The sequence below is a fragment of the Siniperca chuatsi genome, linkage group LG19 (genome assembly GCF_020085105.1).
Source record: "Siniperca chuatsi isolate FFG_IHB_CAS linkage group LG19, ASM2008510v1, whole genome shotgun sequence".
Classification (NCBI taxonomy): domain Eukaryota; kingdom Metazoa; phylum Chordata; class Actinopteri; order Centrarchiformes; family Sinipercidae; genus Siniperca; species Siniperca chuatsi.
In genome coordinates, this window is record NC_058060.1 from 11,600,531 (window position 1) to 11,622,023 (window position 21,493).

General features: G+C 39.7%; 1 protein-coding gene across 8 annotated transcripts in view; it reads left to right on the forward strand.

The window, feature by feature from the left end:
* The window catches only part of ctnnd2a (catenin (cadherin-associated protein), delta 2a), a 252,253-nt gene that overhangs the window by 166,426 nt on the left and 64,334 nt on the right, over nt 1-21,493 (forward strand). For all 8 annotated transcript variants that reach the window (XR_006375784.1, XM_044176683.1, XM_044176687.1 and 5 more), the window contains 2 exons: nt 7,569-7,701; nt 18,739-18,952. Coding sequence is in view for 7 of the 8 variants with exons in the window: in XM_044176683.1 (XP_044032618.1) it covers nt 7,569-7,701; nt 18,739-18,952 (347 nt within the window). In the remaining variant the exon portion in view is untranslated. The remainder of the gene's footprint in view (nt 1-7,568; nt 7,702-18,738; nt 18,953-21,493) is intronic.

Below are 21,493 nucleotides of genomic sequence, written 5' to 3' on the forward strand. Positions count from 1 at the left end.
CCAGATCAAAAGAGGGCTGGTATTATTCAGCTTAAAATCGGGGTACAAAATTTACTTCTCACGCCTAATCTTTTATCAGCTTTACTGGTGCTGTACGGACCTTTCAGGGGGTCAGGAGAAAAAACTATTTTCCTGTTGGGATTGGTGAATTAATACTCTTAATACAAATTCTTGACAGTAATACTTTTTATGAGTAATGAAAACCATTCTAATCAGCCAACATCTTTTCTGTGTTAAACTGTATAAAAAATGAACAGACTTCCTTGTAGTGATACACAGTAATGCTATAGTTTTCTACCTACTTTGGACACAGCTTGATAAGAGCTATATATAAGTCCACTTGAAACTGCTTTGTATTATACTGTATTTTTTACCACTGACAAATTGTTTTTCAATTGGATAGATGTTCTGAGGGAACCAAATTGTGCCTTATTCTTGCTTTAGATACAGTAGAATACACAGCTCAATCTTAATGAGAGTGGTGTGTGATACATTGTAATGGTCTAGGTCACCTCAGCTTCTATTGGCCCGTCTAATGAATGTTTGACTGAGTGTATGTTTCACTGGCCTATTGTTTGGCTGTGTAAACATCCAGTAATTGCACTGTGTAACGTAGGGAATAGTGCCACCGGGCTGAAAATTACTGATCAGCAAATGTGGGATAATAGCTGTGAGAATATGTGTGTATTTTTGCCTCTTTGTGGATAGGAGAGTGTATGTTTGTGTGTCTTCAATGCATATGTAATATGCAAGGGTGTGCGCTTGTGTGGGTATGTATGTGTGTGTGCTTTGTTGAATGTTTATGTGCATGTGAGTGTGTGCGCCTTTGCGCATACACACACTGCAGTGTGTGTATATATTCAATACACTGTGTATGTGCATGTGTGCACACCCTTCCGTGGGTGTGTATATAAATGAACACCTGTCTGTCAGCTTAATGCCCTATTCGATTAGGCCTCCGATTCTGTGTGTTCAGCTAATTGCAAGGACTAGTGCCGGCGTTTGTGTTTTCCTTACCCTGGCAAATCGCTCCATGGCACTGCACACTAATGTTCCCCTTCACCAGCCCCACCCGTGCTAGCCTCACACACACACACACACTCACACACACTCACACACACACACACTCTCTCTCTCTCTCTCGCTCTCTCTCTCTCTTAAATGACATTTTCTACTTTTTAATTTTCAAGTAGACACACTTATCTAGAGCAAATTATCAAAAGGGCAAAGAGTAGAAAAAGCCAGCATTCATAAACTGCTGTAAATTGGTGACGTATTTGGGAAGTAGAGCAGTTCAATGGCCAGTGATACAATGAAAGAACAGAGCAAATCCAGAGGAACACTCAAAGATAAAAAGCATCATATCCTACTGTATGTGAATTTTCCTTTGTATTTGACACTTTCTGCATAATCACTCCTCCTACTAACTCAGGATTTGTAAAAATTGTAGATGAAGTACACTTTCCTACTTAAAAATCACACAACTAAGTAAAAGGTTTTACTGGTTTAAGAACTCGAAAGCAGATAAAGACAGATTTTTTATCCCATCAAAGACATTTTGGGCTATTTTTTGATACTCAGTGAAGAACTATAATTATTTTGCCAATCAGCTTGAATAGCTTTTCATTAATAATTGCAACCTTACTTAGTCCTCACATTGATTAATGCCTACACTAAGTATTTTAACTTTTACATAAAATGTACAAGCATGCACTGTGTATCACAATAAACTATAATGATAATAATAAAATAATATATGTAATCTATAATAGTACATAACATAATAATTTAATAATAATGTGAAATCAAAATGCTAGACTTGCTCAAGTTCTGTTTGAGCTTGATAGTGACATACGCTACATTTCATCACCAGCTCTTTTCCCACCGTCATCTCTCTCTATCCCATTTATGTTAGTCAGTCTCATTCAAGACCTCTCATTCTTCTCACTCTGTCCTTTGTTCGCTCTCATTCAGCCTCCTGAGCCTCCTATTCCCAGCTGGAAGATGCCATAGAGAAAGCGTATTGATTTTTCTCTTCGGCTGTGTGGTTGCTGCACGGACTTACGGTGGAAAGAGAGAGACAGAGAGAGTGATTGACAAACAGGGATGGTTGTATGTGCAGACAAAAGGAGGTAAAGAAGAAGGAAAAAGTCTCATACTGAAGTGATGAGGAGACTGCTTTTCCTCCGTCCATTCCATTCATCGTTTCTCTCCTTTGCGCTCCCTGCAACACATTCTGTTGCTCTCATTCATGGCCTCTCATTTTCATCTCTTCTCTACTTTTCTTCTCTGTCTTTCTCTTTATGATTTACGTTCAGTGTGGAATTAATACTTCCAGCTCACTTTTCTATTTGCATGGAGAGAGGTGATCTATGATTACCAGAGTCATTTGCATTTGCCCATCAGTAACTGGGGAGCAGTAGGTAAGGAGGAGGAAGGTGACAGAAAATGAGGTGTTCTATCCACTGTTTATTTCTGGATGGGTTTCATTCCAGGCTCCAACCACCCATTTCAATCTATCCGTTTGTCTACCCAGCTATTACGAGCATCAGCCTCTCTCTTCCCCCACTTTTCATTGATCCCCTTTACTGTGGCTGGGATTTGTGTTCGGTTCTTGCAACAGATCTCCACACAGAGGTTTTTTTAGCTGAAAAGAAGTGCATGTGCAGAACACACAACATTGCTAAAGGCCACTCTTCCCATTCCCTTAGATTATTGACATCCATAGGGGGAAAAAATATATATATATATATAAAAAGAGTGCTACCAGTGAGAATGAAAAGGCAAGATATAGTAAAAAAAATGTATTAGAGGGAAAGAGAGTTTGTACATCGTGATAGATAGAAAGAGAAGGAGAGGGAGAGGAAAAAGGTGTGGACTGCTAGAATGATTTAATAGCCAATATTTGAAAAGTGCGCCATTTGCTCCTCTGTCAAAGTCAAACTTATTCAGCTCCTCTAGAGTAACAGGAGAAATTTGATCACCAAGGCAGTAAATTACCTAAATTGCATTTTCTCTCTTTCCGCTGTTCTTCCTGATTTTTTCTTTCTATTCTCCTACTCTCTCCCTCCTACACTGCCCCCCATCCCAACACAATGATGAAGATTGATGTTCAGGTCCTAATTAGCATCTGCTTTGGTATGCACACTGCCAATCTGTACATTCCTGACCCTCCAATCAGTTAACAGACATGACAGGCCTTGTCCAATCAGATTAAGGCCAGCGGGACAGGCTTCCTGTGTGGAGCTGTCACTCCAGATCCATTGTGGGCCCTGCTGATGGATGTGATTTTGGCTAGGAGACCCAAAGAGTGTACCTGTGAGTTTTCAAAATTGTGTGTACAATCATGCACCATATGAGGTTGTGAAGATGGAGAATGAGATCAGATAAAAAATCTTTATCTGCGCAAATGTTGTTATTGAATAGGATTGTTGTTTGAATTAATGTGATTTGACGTGATATATTATTGATCCCATTAAAACCACCATCGCGTTTTCAGTCCTGGTTTATTTTTGCGACACCTGTGGTAGCTGGTGTCATGGCAAATGCATTTCAGTATTTGAACAGAAACCCTGTCCGGGTCAGCTACGAAATTACTTTTCTGTTGTTTAAGAGCACTTCAGCAGGATGGATGCTTCTTCAAGAGTAACAAACCCCCAAACCTAAACTTGTGTAAAGCCTGACAATAAATATGAAATGCACATATTTTACTGACCCTGTGGTATGCGATGATCTTTGGTGCTATTTAATGCGTGAGAGTAACATCAACTGAAATCAAAGACCAACCAATAGCAGATGACCAGTTCAGCACCTTGTTTTTCACCAGTAGATGTCAGTGGTCATGCAGATATTGGTTTGACATTTTGTAACTCAAAAATCACTTCTCTGCTTGAGGGATGGTTTCATTACCAATGTTACCCAGCTGCCCATTTGGTCATTTCCGTGGTGTATGGTACTGTAATGTCTTGTATGTTCGGGGACAGAGACATAAATGTATAGGCTAATTCATAGTGACTATATCCAAGGCCATTCCACTCAGCTGCCTTTCTATGCAGTTTGACTCTTCATGAGACACTGAATTTCATAACCCAGTGGCACTCATTGTTTTAGCTTTGTCGTTATTTATCACATTCTCCATTACATAATTCATCCTTCCACACTTTGCCTCTGCCATTTCATCTGTTTGAGTTCAGGGATACAGGGAACATGACAATGACTGATGCAACAGAGGGAAGATGTATTGCTGTCACTCATGTCTCTCCCTCCACCTTCAGCATTCCTCTACCAGGCAGGGGACCTGGAATTATTCACAGCAACAATCAACCAATCCGTGTGAAAATCAGCATTGTTAAACACAGAGCATCGCTATTGTGTGTGAATGTGCGTGTGTGTGTGTGTGTGTGTGTGTGTGTGTGTGTGTGTGTATGTATCCAATCACTGGTTTTTCAGATTAGATGAGCTTTGTTTTCGCACTGTGTTTGTGTACATACATGTATCCATGTGTGTTTACTGTTTATCAGTGGTCATGTTGGGATTTCAGCTGTCTCGTGAGACCTGGACATGAAAAGAGAGAGATATGAAGATAACTTTTATGAAAAGAAAGAAATCCTTTGATAATCCTTTCATTTTCATGTGTTGTACTCTTCTATCACATTTTGCCTCCCTCCTGTGTGTGTGTGTGTGTGTCTGCCTGCATCAAAGCCCTACCATCACATAGCAGTCTTTTCATATGTCCCAGTTAAATCACTCTGTCTCTGCCTCCACCCTCCCTCCGCCACGAACCCCCTTGCCACCTACCGTTATTCTCAGTATGTCAGACTGCTCTCCTGCCATGCCTAGTGTTTCCATTGAAAGTATTTCGCTGCATCACACCTCCGCATGCCTCAAGAAATGGCAAAGTAACCCATCTAACCAGGAACACGGAGCTCTGTGCAGCAGTTGCACCTAATTTATTCTCATACCCACCGGTGTGTCGTATCAACAACATGTAGCTCAGGTTTAAAAAAGGCAAGTCAACAAATTGTTCTGTGTGGCATTTATTACCACATAAGGCATAAAATAAGTAACCTAAAGAATATGGCACATAGGTGCCAGCATATTGTGTTACAGATTTCTCAAAAGCTGTGTGGGTATTTAGTGTGAACCCTGCAGTTTTGTTGGCACTGCCTCTTTGATCAGTTCTCCCTTTTGCGGGCTGTATCCCTTTCTGTTTGCATCCCGCTGTTTCACATCGTTGGCTTGTCACCTAGTGATGCGTCTACCAGGGCTGTGGCTCTCATTAGCACCTGTGTTGACATGACTGGCATCTCATCTTAGGGTTGTTTTTTTATTTTTCCATCTCCTACCTGCATCCTCTTGCCCATTGTACCCACAGTTGCCTTCGAATGCTCTGGTTTTTCCCTTTTCTCCTTCCTCATTCTCATTCTCCCTCTCTGTTTCACTCTGTCTCCCTCTTTGCCTCTCACTCTGTCTCTCTCCCTACCAGGGGTTTTTAATTAATGGCGAGCCATGATGCTTATCTTATCAGCAGATCACTCTGCTTTCTATTAACTACACTGACAGAGCTGGGAGGCTGCAGGGGATGGATGACACACACACACACACACACACACACACACACACACACACACACATGCCATGCACATTAACGCATCGTCACATACGTACATACATACACTGAGGTACAGACACATATGAATATGAAATAAAAATGCACAAGTGCTTGCATGCACACACACTGACAGACTCCAACTCACACACAGACAAACAGGCACAGAGGCAATTGTGTCCATATAAACACACATCATGATCCTATCTTAATCTTGCCACACACTCACACACATAAACAAACAAACTGCCCTGATGGTATCTGGCTGTGTGATTTAAAGAGTGTTGTTTGAGGGTCTCTCCTCCTAAATCCCCTAAATGCCTTGGGAATCCCTCCCTCTTCCTCCCTCTCTCTATCTCTCGTCTACCTCCCTCCTTCAGTCCTGCTTTATGGCTGAATGAACACTTATCATTCGGCAGATAAAGAGCCGTCCACGCTGGAGCTTGCTTTATCTTCGAGAGCCATGTTTACTCCCCATGAATGCTCTGCTTTTCACAGATGTTTCATAGAACACATTCGCTTGATCCGACAGAGATGAGAGTGCGGTGTCGAGGCTTGATTTTCTGCTGCAAAAACTTCAGACACGCACACACACAATCCTCTACCCCATCAATTTTAACTCTACAGGCAGGTCAATTGTCCTATATTTACCACATTTTCATGTTTGGGGAGGCTGAGCTAGGAGGCAAAATAAATCATGATAGCTTGATGGGGATTACAGTGAGCCGCATTTTGGCACAGAACAGTGAGCATGAAGGCAGGAACAACTAAATCAATCCTCAAACACCACAATCGATGGGAGCCGCAAAATTTCAACATAGGTTTTCTTCAGATCTCATTGAGAGTTGACAGTTTTCTGAAAGCATTGAGAGAGAGAGAGAGAGAGAGAGAGAGAGAGAGAGAGAGAGAGAGAGAGGAAGTAACAGAGAAACAGTTTACAGAGTGGTTATTGGAGAAAATATTACAGTAGATTGTGGAGACTTGTGCACGCGTGTGCACACACAGTTGCCCACACTTTCTCGCACACTCATAATTTCCTCATTTGGGGGACCGTAGCAAAACAATTATCAGCAGGGGATAATACAATAAAGGAGACCATTTCTGGGGTATTACCAAGGGACAAAACATTTATTTCACTTTGTCCAGTGTGCTTATAGGAGTGTAAACTCCTAATGGTAGAAAATATAGAACATAACTCACACCACTCACACTGCAGACAGCATACAGGCAGTAGTAATGCTGTGCTGTGCAATTCTTCAAACTTTTTTTACCCCTTTTCTAAGCTTACTCAAAACTATTTCTGAGCTTGTGTCAATTTGTGGTTGTACTGTTTTGCACTGCACTTTGCATTTCACATAAAATCACATGCCAGTCAAACAGACAATACTGTTATGTGTTTTTACTCATACTTAAAAGCACAGTTGTAAAGCTTTTATGAGCCCTCAATGTTGAATCATCTGGCCATAGAGAGTTGAAAGACGTTCAAAGAATCACTGTGTTGTTCTTTCAGTTATTTGCAAATATTGCTTGAGCCAGATTTTTCCCCATTTGTTTGTAAAAGTGTTCTCGGATGCCACCTGCGCCTGTAATGGGTGGAAATGACAATGTTTTCGGCAAATTGGGCATTCAGTGAGTGATTTGCATTGTTTCTGTCCCACTGTGTTGCTTAACTTGTAAAGCTCCTCCCAGAAGTAGAGAGCTGTTTGGTTGAAAACAGAACAAAGGGGATTTTGACATTTAAATCTCTCTCTCATTCATACCTTTTTATCTGTCAGTCTTTCTCTGTGTATGCTATGTAACTATGTAAGTGAATGTGTGAATCTGTGTAGCTCTGGGTATGTTCGGAAGAGAGTCTGTGATTTTATTGGACTACTTTCAGGTAATCTCCTGTGTTTTGGCAAGATGCTTTGTTAAAGTGCTACAGGAATCAAAGTGTCTCTGTCTTTATATCTCTCTGCAGAGAGTTTGGGTGGAGAGATCCGGAGCTGCCAGAGGTGATCCAGATGTTACAGCACCAGTTCCCATCGGTGCAGTCCAATGCGGCAGCCTACCTACAGCATCTCTGCTTCGGAGACAACAAGATCAAAGCCGAGGTGTGTGTGTGCATGTGTGTTTTCAGTGTTGTGTGAGTATTTGATTAAGATCAGTGTTGTAGAGAAGGGAATGATTGTAACTTGGATGATAAAAACCATAAAAAGGTGTGTGTAAGGAACCAAGTGTATACCTTCTTATGAGTTGCAGTCAAAACAGCTCTGTCGCTTTTGCATTTTCCTGCATCCGCTTTCAAGAAATAGTGTATTAACTAACCAGTTCCACACTGATGTTCTGCATAATAAAGCTTGCCGCAATCTCCATCTCTAAGCTGTGCCTTCTATTGAGTTGTATCTATAGTAGCAGTAAAGTTCAATTAGTTCCAAAGTCACCAGTTTGTCTCTCAAAACCAATTTTGGAGGGAAGCCCCTTTGGAACTCTCTAATAAACCCTTTAATAGGCTAGCGGCACTCTAAAACAGTGGCAGTGACACATGCAGATGCACTCACATCCAAACCCACAGATACACAACGTGTTTTTCTCTTTCTTCAAATCCTGCTCAGCACACATACACACACATACACACAACACCTTATATTACCCTCAGAATCAATTTACCAGTACATGCAGGGGAGGGCATTTACAATTTGTTTCTTTATGAAATTAATTTCAGTAGAGTCGCTCAATAGCTGCCACTGCAACCTCATTGAAAAGGGATGCCACATTGTGAAAATGCTCATTCACACACAAATACAAAGGAACATACACCAGCATGATGTGCTCACATATACAAACACACTTGAAACACAATCCTAAAAGCTCAATATGCAAGCTGAAAAAACAAAACAGAAAAATTAATATTTCTCCAAATGCAGGCAATTAAACATGTAAACATGAAAACACAGCTAATTTTCATTCACACCGACCCACTTACCCACCCACACAAACAAAGATACACACATATACAGATACAAAAATGCAGTCACACATACAAAACATCACACTTCATTCCACTCCCACTCCCTCCTCATCCACGCAGCTCTGAAAGAAACCCAAGTGTTCATGTCTTTTGTAATGACTGTAATTATTGCCTGAATGGAGCTGTCCAACAATGGAGAAAATAACAACTGTGTATTGACAGTGGATGCTTTGGCCTGCCTTCATCAGTCTGTTTGATTGTCTTGCTCAGGGCCCAAGGCGCTGCTAAACACTATTTACACAAATTAAATCTGGAAGAGATATCAAGCAGCCAAAATTTACGCTTCGCATCACATCAAATAAAAGTATGCATTCACATGCATTTCTATATACATGCACACACTGCCACATGTGCATACAATGACAAAATGCAGCATATGCATTATGATGCAATGTGGCACATGCAGAAATGTGCCCTCAACAGTATTTCTTAAATAGTTTTTAATGAAAAATGAACTTGACAGACGATCACTAAGCCAGATACGGGATATTATAGTTTGGTTAAAGATCCTTTTGTTAGAATGAAGCAAGATATTGTGAAAGTTATAGTTTGGCTGTGCTTTTATATTAATGAATGAGTAATGAATTTGTTTTATGATAAATAAGAATACAATTTGTTACCCATAGAACAAAGCAATGAACCCCTAACTGTTACCAATAGTGTTTACTTTTTTGTTTTCTCCATTATAATAGTGCTTCTCTTTACATACTTTAGCATTTACATTGTTCTTGGCACATTTGAGAGTGAAAACAATTCTTCTGCTTCCTCCTCTTTATTTCTGAAGTCTTTTAAAACTTTTATCATATTACGTTTGATCACCCTATGAGGCAGTAACACAGATGTGTGTATGTACTGTAGAGCAGTCACATTTATAATGGGGACATCTTGACTCACATTAACGTCTTTTTCTCAGATCTTTATTTCTGGCAGTATTCTTTAAATTCAAATCAAAGGAAATTTAAAAGAAAGTTTCAAAACAAAGTATTTCATGGCCTTCATAAGTTTTACTATTGATGTTTCCTCAACTTGCGTGCTAAATGTAATAAAAATGTCCCTTTTCAGTGAACCTCTTACGTATCTTGGTGGATCTTCAAGGTTGTGACAGATCTTTTTTTTGTCTTTTCAACAAGTGTCAGAGCTGAAGAGTAAATATCTATATGACTGTCTTTGTTGTGTTACAAAGGGTCCAAAACATATGCCAGCACATTAAAGTGGTAAAAATACAATATTAATCATATAAATATTGTTAGACTTTGACTTTGAAGGGTATTGATGTGGTTCCAAGCAGTTATTTTTAAAGTAATAAATCAAGGAATGAAGGAATTCAAGTCACTGATTACTTTTTGGTGTAGAGCAGAGTAATAATTTCACCACAGAAAAATGCCAGGATTTTGATGCATGTTGCAATTTCAATTTAATTTATTTATTTACATAGCGCCAATTCTAGCCCGTACTCTATAATATTATTTACAGAGACCCAAGAAATCCCACCACAAGCAAGCACTTGGCGACAGTGGCAAGGAAAAACTTCCTTTTAAGAGGCAGAAACCTCGAGCAGAACCAGACTCAATGGTGGGCGCCATCCGCCACTACCATGTTACGTTTTGAGAGAGAGAGAGAGAGAGAGAGAGAGAGAGAGAAGGGGTTGGGGGAGAGGGAAGCACAATACAAATACCACCTAGAATTTTAAAATAGTAATAATGTAATGCTAGTGGTAATATTAATATTAATCAGTTAAAAATAATAGGAATGACAGTCCTAGGAATTATAATGACAATAATAGTAACAGAGCCAATAGCAACAACTGTAGTAGCAGTTTTCAAGCAGGAACACAGGGGCAGCAGGTGGCCCACAACCATAGATAGAGTCTCTGCAGCTCCGGAGGTAGAAATACCTGCTGAAAGTGACAGAAGGAGAGAGGCACTCCCTGACATTGTAATATTTCACATCTAATGCACCTTATATTTCCTATGGTCATGAATTTTTTAAAAACATTTTAAACACAGTGTTAAATGCATGACACATTAGCTATGTCAGATATACAAGGGATATCACACAGCCTTAAACGTAGTGCTTAGTGACCGAGTTCTGCTGTGTGTGTGTGTGTGTGTGTGTGTGTGTGTGTGTGTGTGTGTGTGTTCAAATCTGTAGGATTGCCTGTTTTATAAATGACCTTCGACAGCAGTAGATGAATATGTATGTCATTTGCAAATAACATGACAGCTTTATTACCAGGGATTCATAACAAAGCAGATGTCATAGAAGATTATATAATTACATGACAGTTTATTCATTTTCATTTTCTTTTGCCAAAACTTGGCAAAGGACAAGGAGATCCTCTGTGCCTTGAAACGGTTTTCCTCGAAAGGGTCACATGTCGTAGTTTTGTCCTGAAGCGCCACTGCTCCTTCTTGTTTTAGTTTCACAGCTGTGTCTTGAATTGTTCAGAAAATATCTTGGCTCGTGTAGGTACCCACTGAACACAGAGGCAAAACACAGCTTTTGATGGTTATTTTTATATATATTTATATTAATTATTTATTCATCAACACTTTTCATTCAAAAACCAGACATGCCATTAAAAAATTTGACAACCACTCTCACAAAATAATAATTACCACAAAATCGAATCAAATGATGGTAATTTTGAAAGTGTAGCTGGTGATTTAAGTCATTACCTGACAATCCAAAATTACTTGACAATACTAAAACACTACATGGGATATTGAATAGTCACCTCAAGAGTTTTCTTTCTTCAAATTGGATATCTTCAAGCAATAAGCTTTGATTTTAGAGCTGCATAGAGGCTTACTTAAAGCTCTCTATAAAAGAAGCTGTAAATCAGAGCTTTAAATGGCTTATTGCTTTCATAAAATGACAGTTACAGACAACTACAAACATATATCAAATATTGATTAATAATCTTATGAAACAAGAATTATTTAATGTAATTTTTTAACCATTTGGTTCTTGAATTGGATTACAAGGAGATTTTCAATCAAAGAGTTAACATACCTTGTATGTGAGATGGGCCATCTCACTTAACATACATTATGAATGTAGATGGCAGCCACTTGTTATCAGCTCTGATCTAAAGACTTTTCTTTATTTTCAGTCAGCCAGACAAACACAGATGGCAGAGGACACACTGAGCAGCGAAATGCAGCCACAACATGGCTGCTATTTGTCGCTAAAGAGATACTCTGCTAAGCCAAAGAGAGGGGGCGATAGAGAGGGAAAGGGAGTAAAAAGACCTGTAAAACATCACCAACCAAACAACCCAACCTTACGAAAATGACATTTTAAACAAATATAAACATACAATAAGGAACAAAAATCTAAATTATACCCACATGAAACTTGAAGATATTGATAGCGCCATTAATTAAAATCAGTTCTGGGATATGTGGAACAACTTCAACACAAAGCAACCACTACCCATCCAAAATGGTGACATCTGGAGAGCACATTTTGAAAATCTGTGCAAAGACATACCAGTAAATTTAATTCAGATCAATATATTATAAAAGAAAAACTCCAAGCATTAGAAGAAACACTTAAAGACAACCAACCTTGATATATATATATATCCTGACATCTGGTGCAAAAGTAAAAAGTAAGTAAAAATCAAATTGGCTTTCTCCCAAAACACTGCACTACTGACCATGTATTTACCCATCAAACTTTAATTAACAAACATTACACTAAACAAAAAATGGTAGGATACTCACTTATTTTATTGACTTCAAGAAAGCTTTCAACTCTATTTGGCATGAAAGGCTCTATTAGAGACTTCTACATTGTGGTATGGGGGCAAAATATATGCTCTGGTTAAATCAATGTAACTGGAAAAACAGCACACCTTGCTGTTAAAATTGGTCACAAACTGAATTCTTCACCCATAGAAGAGGTGTTTGTCAGGGCTGTAATTTGAGCCCGACTTTATTTAATGTGTATATAGATTAACTTGCTGTACAGTTGGATCAATGTGCTGCTCCTGGCGTCTCCCGCCTAGATAGAGAGGTGAAGTCTCTGACCTTGTCCTACTGTCTCCTACTGAACAAGGACTACAGCAACAGCTGGACATAGTAGAAAAGTGCTGTCAGAACTAGACCCTAGCAGTAAATATGAAGAAAACTAATGTCATGATTTTTCTAAAACACCCTAGATGTCAGGAGAACAAAGACCAGTTGACCATAAATAATCATATCATGGAACACAGTATGAGTTATACCTACTTGGTATAACAACATCAGGGAGTTTCAACATGGCAGTGAATCCACTAAAAGAAAAAGCTTGAAGAGCTCTAAATGCAATTAAGAGAACATTTTATAATTTCCAAATTCCAATTAAAATTTGGCTTAAAATATTTGATAGTGTCATCCAGCCACTGGGGTCCACTCAGTCATCAAAGCTATACCTGTTGGGACAAACATCCAACAGAATTGTTACATGCAGAATTCTGCAAATACTTTTTACACATACACAGAAAAACACCAACAAATGCATGTAGAGCAGACTTAGGCAGATACCCACCGATAATTACATTCAATAGAGAGCACTCAAATATTTTAATCACCTTAAATCCGGCCCCCTAGACACCCTCCATTCCAAAGCCCTCCAAACTCAAGAGCTGAGCCCAGAAAAGAGTCCCCTATGTCAGTTGGTGCTGAGACTAACTACCCCCTCCCAGACACACTCTCACCAGTCTCACAACTACACTGCTTTCCAAACACCAATCTGAGTAAACCAAATTATAACGCAATGTAAAGAAACATATTTGGAACATTGGAAAGAAGAAATTAAAAGCCAAAGTAGATCAGAATGTTATCTGGGCTTAAAAAGAGATGATGAATTGGCAGAATATCTCTCTACTGTCACAGATAGAAAGCAGAGACAGATCCTAACCAAGCACAGGCTCAGTAACCACAAACTGGCAATCGAAAAAGGAAGACACAAAAAATCCTGGCAACCAAAAGAAAACAGAATGTGTGGTCACTGTTCGACAGGTGAAGAAATAAGAAACATTTACTTTAACAAGTTCAACTCCGTAATCTCAGATTTCAAAGAGCTAAATGACCTCTCAAAATTAAAAATACTCCTAGGAGAAGGAGACAGGGCATATCTTGCTTGTGTGACAATATGTTAGTTAATTTAAGGTAATGTGTTTGCATGCATTTATGTTTTGTGCCTTCACATATGCCTGTGTCCAATGTACACAGAGAGAGAGAGCAAGAGGTAGGACAGATGGAGGTCTGGCCTCAGCTCAGATTACAGTTGACCATAGAGGCAGCTTGGCAAATTCATCTTCAGCATAATTTCTAGCTGCTCTAGGCACATACACACGTACCGTAGCCACAAACACACACACACAGTACATATACTCACAAGCCCATTGCCATGTCAGCTCATGCATCCCCTTTAGGTACAACAACACACAAGCACACACACACTGTGTCAGACTAAAGTTCAGTCACATCAGTAATTCATTTTGGGTAGCAGCCTTGTCGATATCCACTTATCCAACAGATCGGTTGAAGGGAGGGGAACATGCCCCCCTGAGTCTGTGTCGTTCCCCCCCCCACACACACACACACCCATACACACACATATCCATTTTGTTTAGTTCACACCTCATATATTACTGTATGCCTCTCTCACTTAATTTTTCCTCCTTCTACCTTTTTTATGATTTTATTTATTTTTACAGCAGACCTGCTTGATTATACAGTATACAGGGATCTTATGAGTACTGGAGGCTGGATCAGATTCTATTGCAGTTAGAATTACAGTATATGCTCACTATTTCACGGTTTGTCATTAGAGACACTGTTTTTACACAGTGCAGTTTTTTTTGTCCCAGTGTCAGTTAAGTGTTGCACTTACATATCACCACTGGCAACAATATGCTGAGTAGTTCATCAAGGACTGCTTTATGTAATTAAAAGGAAGAGAAAAGCCTCTTCCATCAATGATGTTTTTTTTTGTCACTTAAGCAAAACTGTTGTTAATCCCTTGCCTCAGGGTTTTCCTACCCTCCAGGTAACCTTTAGAGAATGTGCCTAGTTTGTTGCATTTGGTTCAGCAGTCTAGAGCGCTGAGTTTGTGGATGGTTTGTAAGTTACTAATCCATCACTTTCCTCTACAACATTTCCTGTCACTCTCCATGATCTGGTGTCAAAAAGCTAGAAATGAAAACATCTGTATCAATGGCCATATGTTACTATCAAACTGCTGGGGACCACACCCTCAACACCACATACACAGGCACACTCACACATTGTATTTATTAATCACTGTCCCTTTCTGCTGCTGTGAAGAGTAGTGGTTTGTGTGTTTGTTGAGTAGAGCCTCTACATAGATTTTCACAGTTGTGAATCCTGCTGTTGATACTGTTGCAAAATTAGCTTTGTCCCTGCCTCAGAATAATATTTAGAAGCCATAGGTTAATGCCATAATTGGCCCAGTTTCGAATGCTCTAGAGGGAAATGTTAGCCTAGGGCCAAGAACTCAATTAGCCAAAGGTTGAAAGGCTCTTAAATGCAGTTAGCCCTAGGCTCAGTGGCAGGTAAAAACAAAAGCCCTTGCATGTGTGTATGCCTGCCTGAGTGTGTACATGCATGAAAGGTTGAAAGGTGTGACACATCTTCACTCTGTCTCCTCACTCACATGTAAGCAGTAAATAGTCTACAGTGTGTTGCTGATTAGTGTTGACTTTCCATATGTAGTGACTCAAACACACTTGTTAGGCTTCACATGCCACCATCCCAGGTATGTGTCACCCGGGTATCCCACTGCCAGCTTTTACGCCGGCAGCACCTCTGATTCCCACAATCCCAGCTGTCACCACTGCTAACTGTTACCACGGCAATGCTGTCGCTATGGGTTACCAATAGCCGTGGCCGCCACAGAACAGTGGGAGACAAAGACAAATCAATCTGCGCTTCTAATCTTCTTTACATGGAATAGAGGAATAGGCGCAGAGGTATTGGCAAGCCTTGTAGGTAGCTCAGAGGCAATACAAAGTAATAGCACTATGGCTTTTATGGAATAACAGATTAACTGTGACACAAGCATAAAGAGGAGAGGCGAGAGGAGCAGAGATCAGTATGGGAGAAGGGAAGGGGAGCAGAGTGAGAAGGGGAGGAGCAGAGGTAAGGACTGGAGGGCATATGAGGTACAGCAAATCAGGCTGCGGAAATTGTGTGGCCAATGGAGCAAGGTTAGTTTGCCATTCAGTGCATCCCTTAATCCATTTTAATTGAATAGATAAGCCAAGTCATTTTGCTCGATAAACTCCTGCTGTGTCATCAAACACCTCCATGCTCTCCGTGCCCTCCATCACTTTCTTATGCTTTCTTTTATCCTCCTTTCACTCTTTTCTCCCTTATTCTGTCTTTCCTGGCCTACAGTAATAATTTGTATGTTTTCAAAAAATCTAACTTAAATTGCACTTGTAGACACTCATTCTGATGTGTTTTTTTTTGTTTGTTTGTTTGCTCATTCATGCCAGATGTTTGAGGTTTTCACAGGAGACAAAACAATGAGTGCCAGAGATAATCACAGGAAAAGGCTTGGAAGTCTGTTCATCGCACTTTACTGTTCCTGTCAACTTGTCTGTATGGTAGACTCCGCCCATCTGGTGCTTCACGATCAAACATACACTAAGAATTATTTTCTAGTGCTTAATGTCCTAGGTCTGGGGGAGAAAAATAAAAGAGGGTTTCAAGAAGCCTGATTACGCAGATAACTGTGAAAAACTTTTTTCGAGTTATCTGGCTGAGTAACTCTGCCTGTTGCAGTACTCCAGAGATTAAATAAAAGGGGAAGCGTGAAAGACACTTTCTGTCTCGCTCTCTCTCTCTCTCTTTCTCTCTCTCTCACACACACACACACACACACACTAGTTGCTCTGTCCATGTTTGCACTAGTCTCCTGGTGATCACAGCAGCCTGTTTCTGGTGATTCGTACTACACCCCTGTCGACTGGACTAAACTCGGGTTGCACTAAGCTCTTTGGCCCTCTAAGGCCGATGAAGATCCCTGCAGTGGAGAAGCGATGTGGGAGGGTTTAAAAAGCACCAGCATAGGGAGAAGGCAATGTGTTGCACCATGGGGGAAAGACATTATGTGTAACACCATAGGGGTAGGGCATAATGTGCAACACCAGAATACCCTCATTGTGATCCCTACTGGGCTAACAGTCTTGACTGCCTTGTCTACTCACAGAATCAGGATATAATCATAAATCTTCACTGATTGGGTTGTTTGTTTGTCTCTCTTTGTGTGTGTGTGTGTGTGTGTGTGTGTGTGTGTGTGTCTTTGTGCGTATTTACATAGCAAATACAGAAATACATATACGATACAAGGAGAGGAGGTGGTTACATACATACTGAGAAGTTTTGAAATTAGAGGGAAATCCACTGCTCTTTACAGCAAAGTGAAGCCTATAGTTGAAATACCTTCCATATAATTTGTCTGTGCCTGCTTTTTGGTGGAAGGCATATAGTACACGTTTAAAACAAGCCTAAGAGTAGAAGAGTGACATTGGAGGATATAGTAGATGCTTGCATAAAATACATATGAAAAATTTCATACCAGCCAAGAGACTTTCTCCAGTATTTTAATAAGATTTCAATATCTGCTCTTGCTGTATACCTATTTGGTAGACAAAGAATGTAGGCTAGTCTTCTGTAGTTTTAACCTGCCACATTAGGTTTATAGCTTGATAATCACACTGAATTACCATTTTGTTTCACTTAATTTATTCATATCAATCACTGAACAAATCTGAGATGTGTGTGGTGATTCAGAGGTCTGGAACCAGGCTTCTAAGTTTCCTTTCTATACTGATGGAAACCTTTTACAAAGCCTTTTTAGTCTATCTACTATCCTCGATTTTATGTTATAATTACATAGTGAAATGTCATGGTCTGCATTTTATTTCTTGAATAATATTATCTGATTTAGCTTTTAAAATGTTGTTAGTATTGTTAAAGGAGTAGAGGATAAAATGATGCTACAAAAAGTGCAAAAGTTATGTTTTGTAGACATATATGTGTTATGGGCTATATGACAAAACTTTGTTTTTTATTTTTTTATATTTATAGCATATAGATGTACTGTATGAATACTAAAACATTTTAAAAAATACATTAAATTAAAAGATGCAGAATCAGTGTGTGCATTATATATTAATTTTGTATGTTGGAATCTAGGTCTTCAAAAATGTTAAAGTTTCCAAGAGTTTTATTTTTTGAAATAAGCTCCCAGTTTCTGATCATTTTAAGATTAGATTTTATACTTTCCATTTCCATCATAAATAATGTATAAATCATACACACATTTGCACCATTATTCATGTGCATATGAAAAATAGTACAATGTTATATAAAACAATTGAACCTTAGTTGTCTATTTTAAGAAGCAGTTGTGCCTCCCACCTACAGTATTTTCCTTTTCAGTTAGCAGAAGACAAAACTGTCAGGAGTAATAGGTATATGCATAAACATGATCATGTGAGGAAACGTGAACCAGACAACCAAAAAGACACACATACAGCACCAAACATAACATGTATTAAAAATGCAAGTACGAACTGTCATGTAAAAATGGAAAATGTTGCGAAGCAGGATGAGAGACAGACAGTACAGCAGACAGACACGCATAAGAGAGGCAGAAAAATATTGTAGCTTTGTTAGATTATAAGCAAAGCTGGTGTCACAGCTCTTTTCCTTCCCTCATCAGTATAATTAAGTGTCATTTTTTTGAAAGCACAGTCATTAGCTGTGTCATAGTATGTTTAATTAGTGCATATCGGGTTGTTAATAAAATCTGATTGGCAGGACTGACAGATACTGTAGGTCACACACACACACCCATACTGTACACATGTACAAAAGTAACTACCTGCATAGACAAATAAACTAACTATTGACCGCCAACATTTTTCTGGCGGTGGATTTTAATTTCTATCTCAGCATAGTATAATAATAGAGACTTCGTGCATGAGTGTACAGCTATGTGAGTCTATGATAAGTGTCTATGAAGTTTGTACATAATTCATTTAAGTAGAAAGCACAAGTGCACTGTTCATTGATACGGTGTCTTTGATCCTCAGATCCGCAGACAGGGAGGCATCCAGCTGCTCGTCGACCTACTGGACCACAGGATGAGTGAGGTTCACCGTAGCGCCTGCGGAGCCCTGAGGAACCTGGTGTACGGCAAGGCCAACGATGAGAACAAAGTGGCCCTGAAGAACTGCGGTGGGATTCCTGCCCTGGTCCGCCTGCTGAGGAAGACTGGAGATGTGGAAATCAGAGAGCTGGTCACAGGTACAGTATCTGTGATCAACTTACACCTCACCGCCCTAGCTTGTATATCATGGTGTAGCTGCTTCTATGGCCTCAGGAGAGATTATAATGGTGTGTGTGTGTGTGTGTGTATGTGTGTGTGTAATGCGCATGTTTATGGGAATGAGTGGATAGAATTTGTGGAGATGTGAGGATCAGTCATGCTGCTATATGCACACACATCTATGCCAAATCTGGGTAATTTTATGCACCTCTGCAAAACCTACCAACACAATACAAACATCGAAAGAATGTCTCAGACAGAGCAAGAAAAAAAATTCTTTCTCTCTTATTTGTTTTAGTTTGTTGTTTGCTTGCTTCATTTGTTTATCTAATTATGCTTATACTTCTTCTTTAGCGAATTTAGTTGACGACTGTGTGACTGATTACTCTTCAGAGTCTTGAATTATCTAGATTCGGTAAATTCAAAACATTTAATACTCTGGTACCCAGTTATGACTCATACATACTTACACACACATACAAGAGGCATGCGCACATTCCTAGTGACAAACACACACTTTTACATACACATAGCCGCAGTGTATTCTAGCCTTGACAGTGCCACTAGTGGTTTTAGCTGAATGAATTTACTTACTTACTTGGAGTATTCATACATTTAACTTTCACTGAAAGAATATTCTTCAGAAAGGGTTATTATTCACTCTGCAGAAACCAAGGTTGTTCATCTCGAGCTCCTTCAGATGCCAAACAATTTAACATACCACCTGAATAATATTTCATATTCAATCACATTTCTCCTCAACAGACTAATAGGACTTTAAGGCATGACTTTTGGAGAGAATGAAGAGGAAATAGCGACACAGCCAGCAATTTGTTTAAACATAATTTCTGTTTAGAAGTGTTTTGTTATGTGTCCTCTCTGTTCAACTTATTTTTCAGATGGTTAAATTGTAATGCAGTATAAGTTTGTCTTTGTGTTCTCTGCGTGGGTGCAAGCACACGATCACAAAAATGTGTATGCGTCCACCTAACAGTTAAGTCCCTACCAGAAAGTGTGGTGTTTTAGAAGTCAAGTGCCGAACTTGTTTTAACCTTGAGGGCACAAGCAGTATAAGTTAGCCAGTGCACTGGAGACACACACATACAGCAGTGCACACACCCCCACACACAAACTTAGAAATGCACATGCATACACACACTCACGCAAACACTCTCAGATGTACCGTACATATTGTGGAGATACACACAAATATCTGTGTAGGCAAAAGATGTATAGATTACATTTTAACACCCACCTAAGCACACAGACATCACATGAGCTAATATAATTTGAGCTCTATTCCTCCTAAACTATTTCACAATATGCCTCCCACTAAGAATTTTATATTTTACTAGAGGCCCTTTAGTGCTGCAGCAAACACTAACACATGTCCTGCGTCCCTCAGATGCTCACACTCACACCCATACACCACCTCAAGCATATATGTAATCTACATGTGCAGCCACAGTTATTTCCCAGCTTGACATTGGTTCTACATCCTCAGGACCGGTGAATAATGGTAATGATGAACCGCTGTGTGTGCATGTGTGTGTGTGTGTGTGTATGTGTGTGCGTGTGTGTGTGTGTGTGTGTGTGTGTGTGTGTGTGTGAATTGTGTTTGGGCACATGTGTCACAGAATTCAGTATATAAAAATTAAACTCTGTGATATTAATGAAATTCAGCAAGTAATAATCAGTGTCTCTTACACAACAAAGACAGACACAAGTGGTAGACAGGCTACAATTTATATGAAGTGGCCTGTGATAGGTGGGGACCTGAATGCTATGTTCCAATGAGAAGTTCTCAATGGCATGCTAAGAGCATGTGCAATGGCTCCCATGACAACACAGGAGACCAATCCTTATCTCTCTTCTTCTCTCCTCTTTTGTCATCTCATTTCTCCTACTTCTCTCCTCCACCCATGTTCTTATGTCATTCCCTCTCCTCTTCACACCTTTCTTCTTCTCTCCTTTATCCATATGCATGCTGGCTTTCTACGTGGTTCAGTGTTTTGCATCACATTGACCTGGGCTTTTTTGTATCTGTACAGACGTGCTCACGCTCATACAAGAGGAGTGGACATTCCCAAAGTTAGAAGTACAATCGCATTCATTCACACATCGCACACAGACATAGATTCAAACAGACACACACAAAACCATACATAACACATGCACACAGCGAATACTGAGATAAAGTCGGTGGGGCCGCCTCATGTTCGATTTGACCACTGAACCCATTGTTCCTCAGCGGGACAAAGCTCATCTTCAATCACACACACACATATACACGCACAAACATCCATCCCTAGACACATCCCCATAGGTCACTAGCTCTCTGAGGAGAAGGAGACCTGGTGGATCACAACAATGACAGCCAGCAAGCCAGCGAGGAGTTTTGTCTCTCCCTTTACAGACCCCTTACATACTGATAACAGCCCACTGGAGAATGGTGGAGAAGAAATATGTAGGATGTGGGAAAAGAAGGAAAGAAGGGAAGAAGGAAGTGTCATATTTTG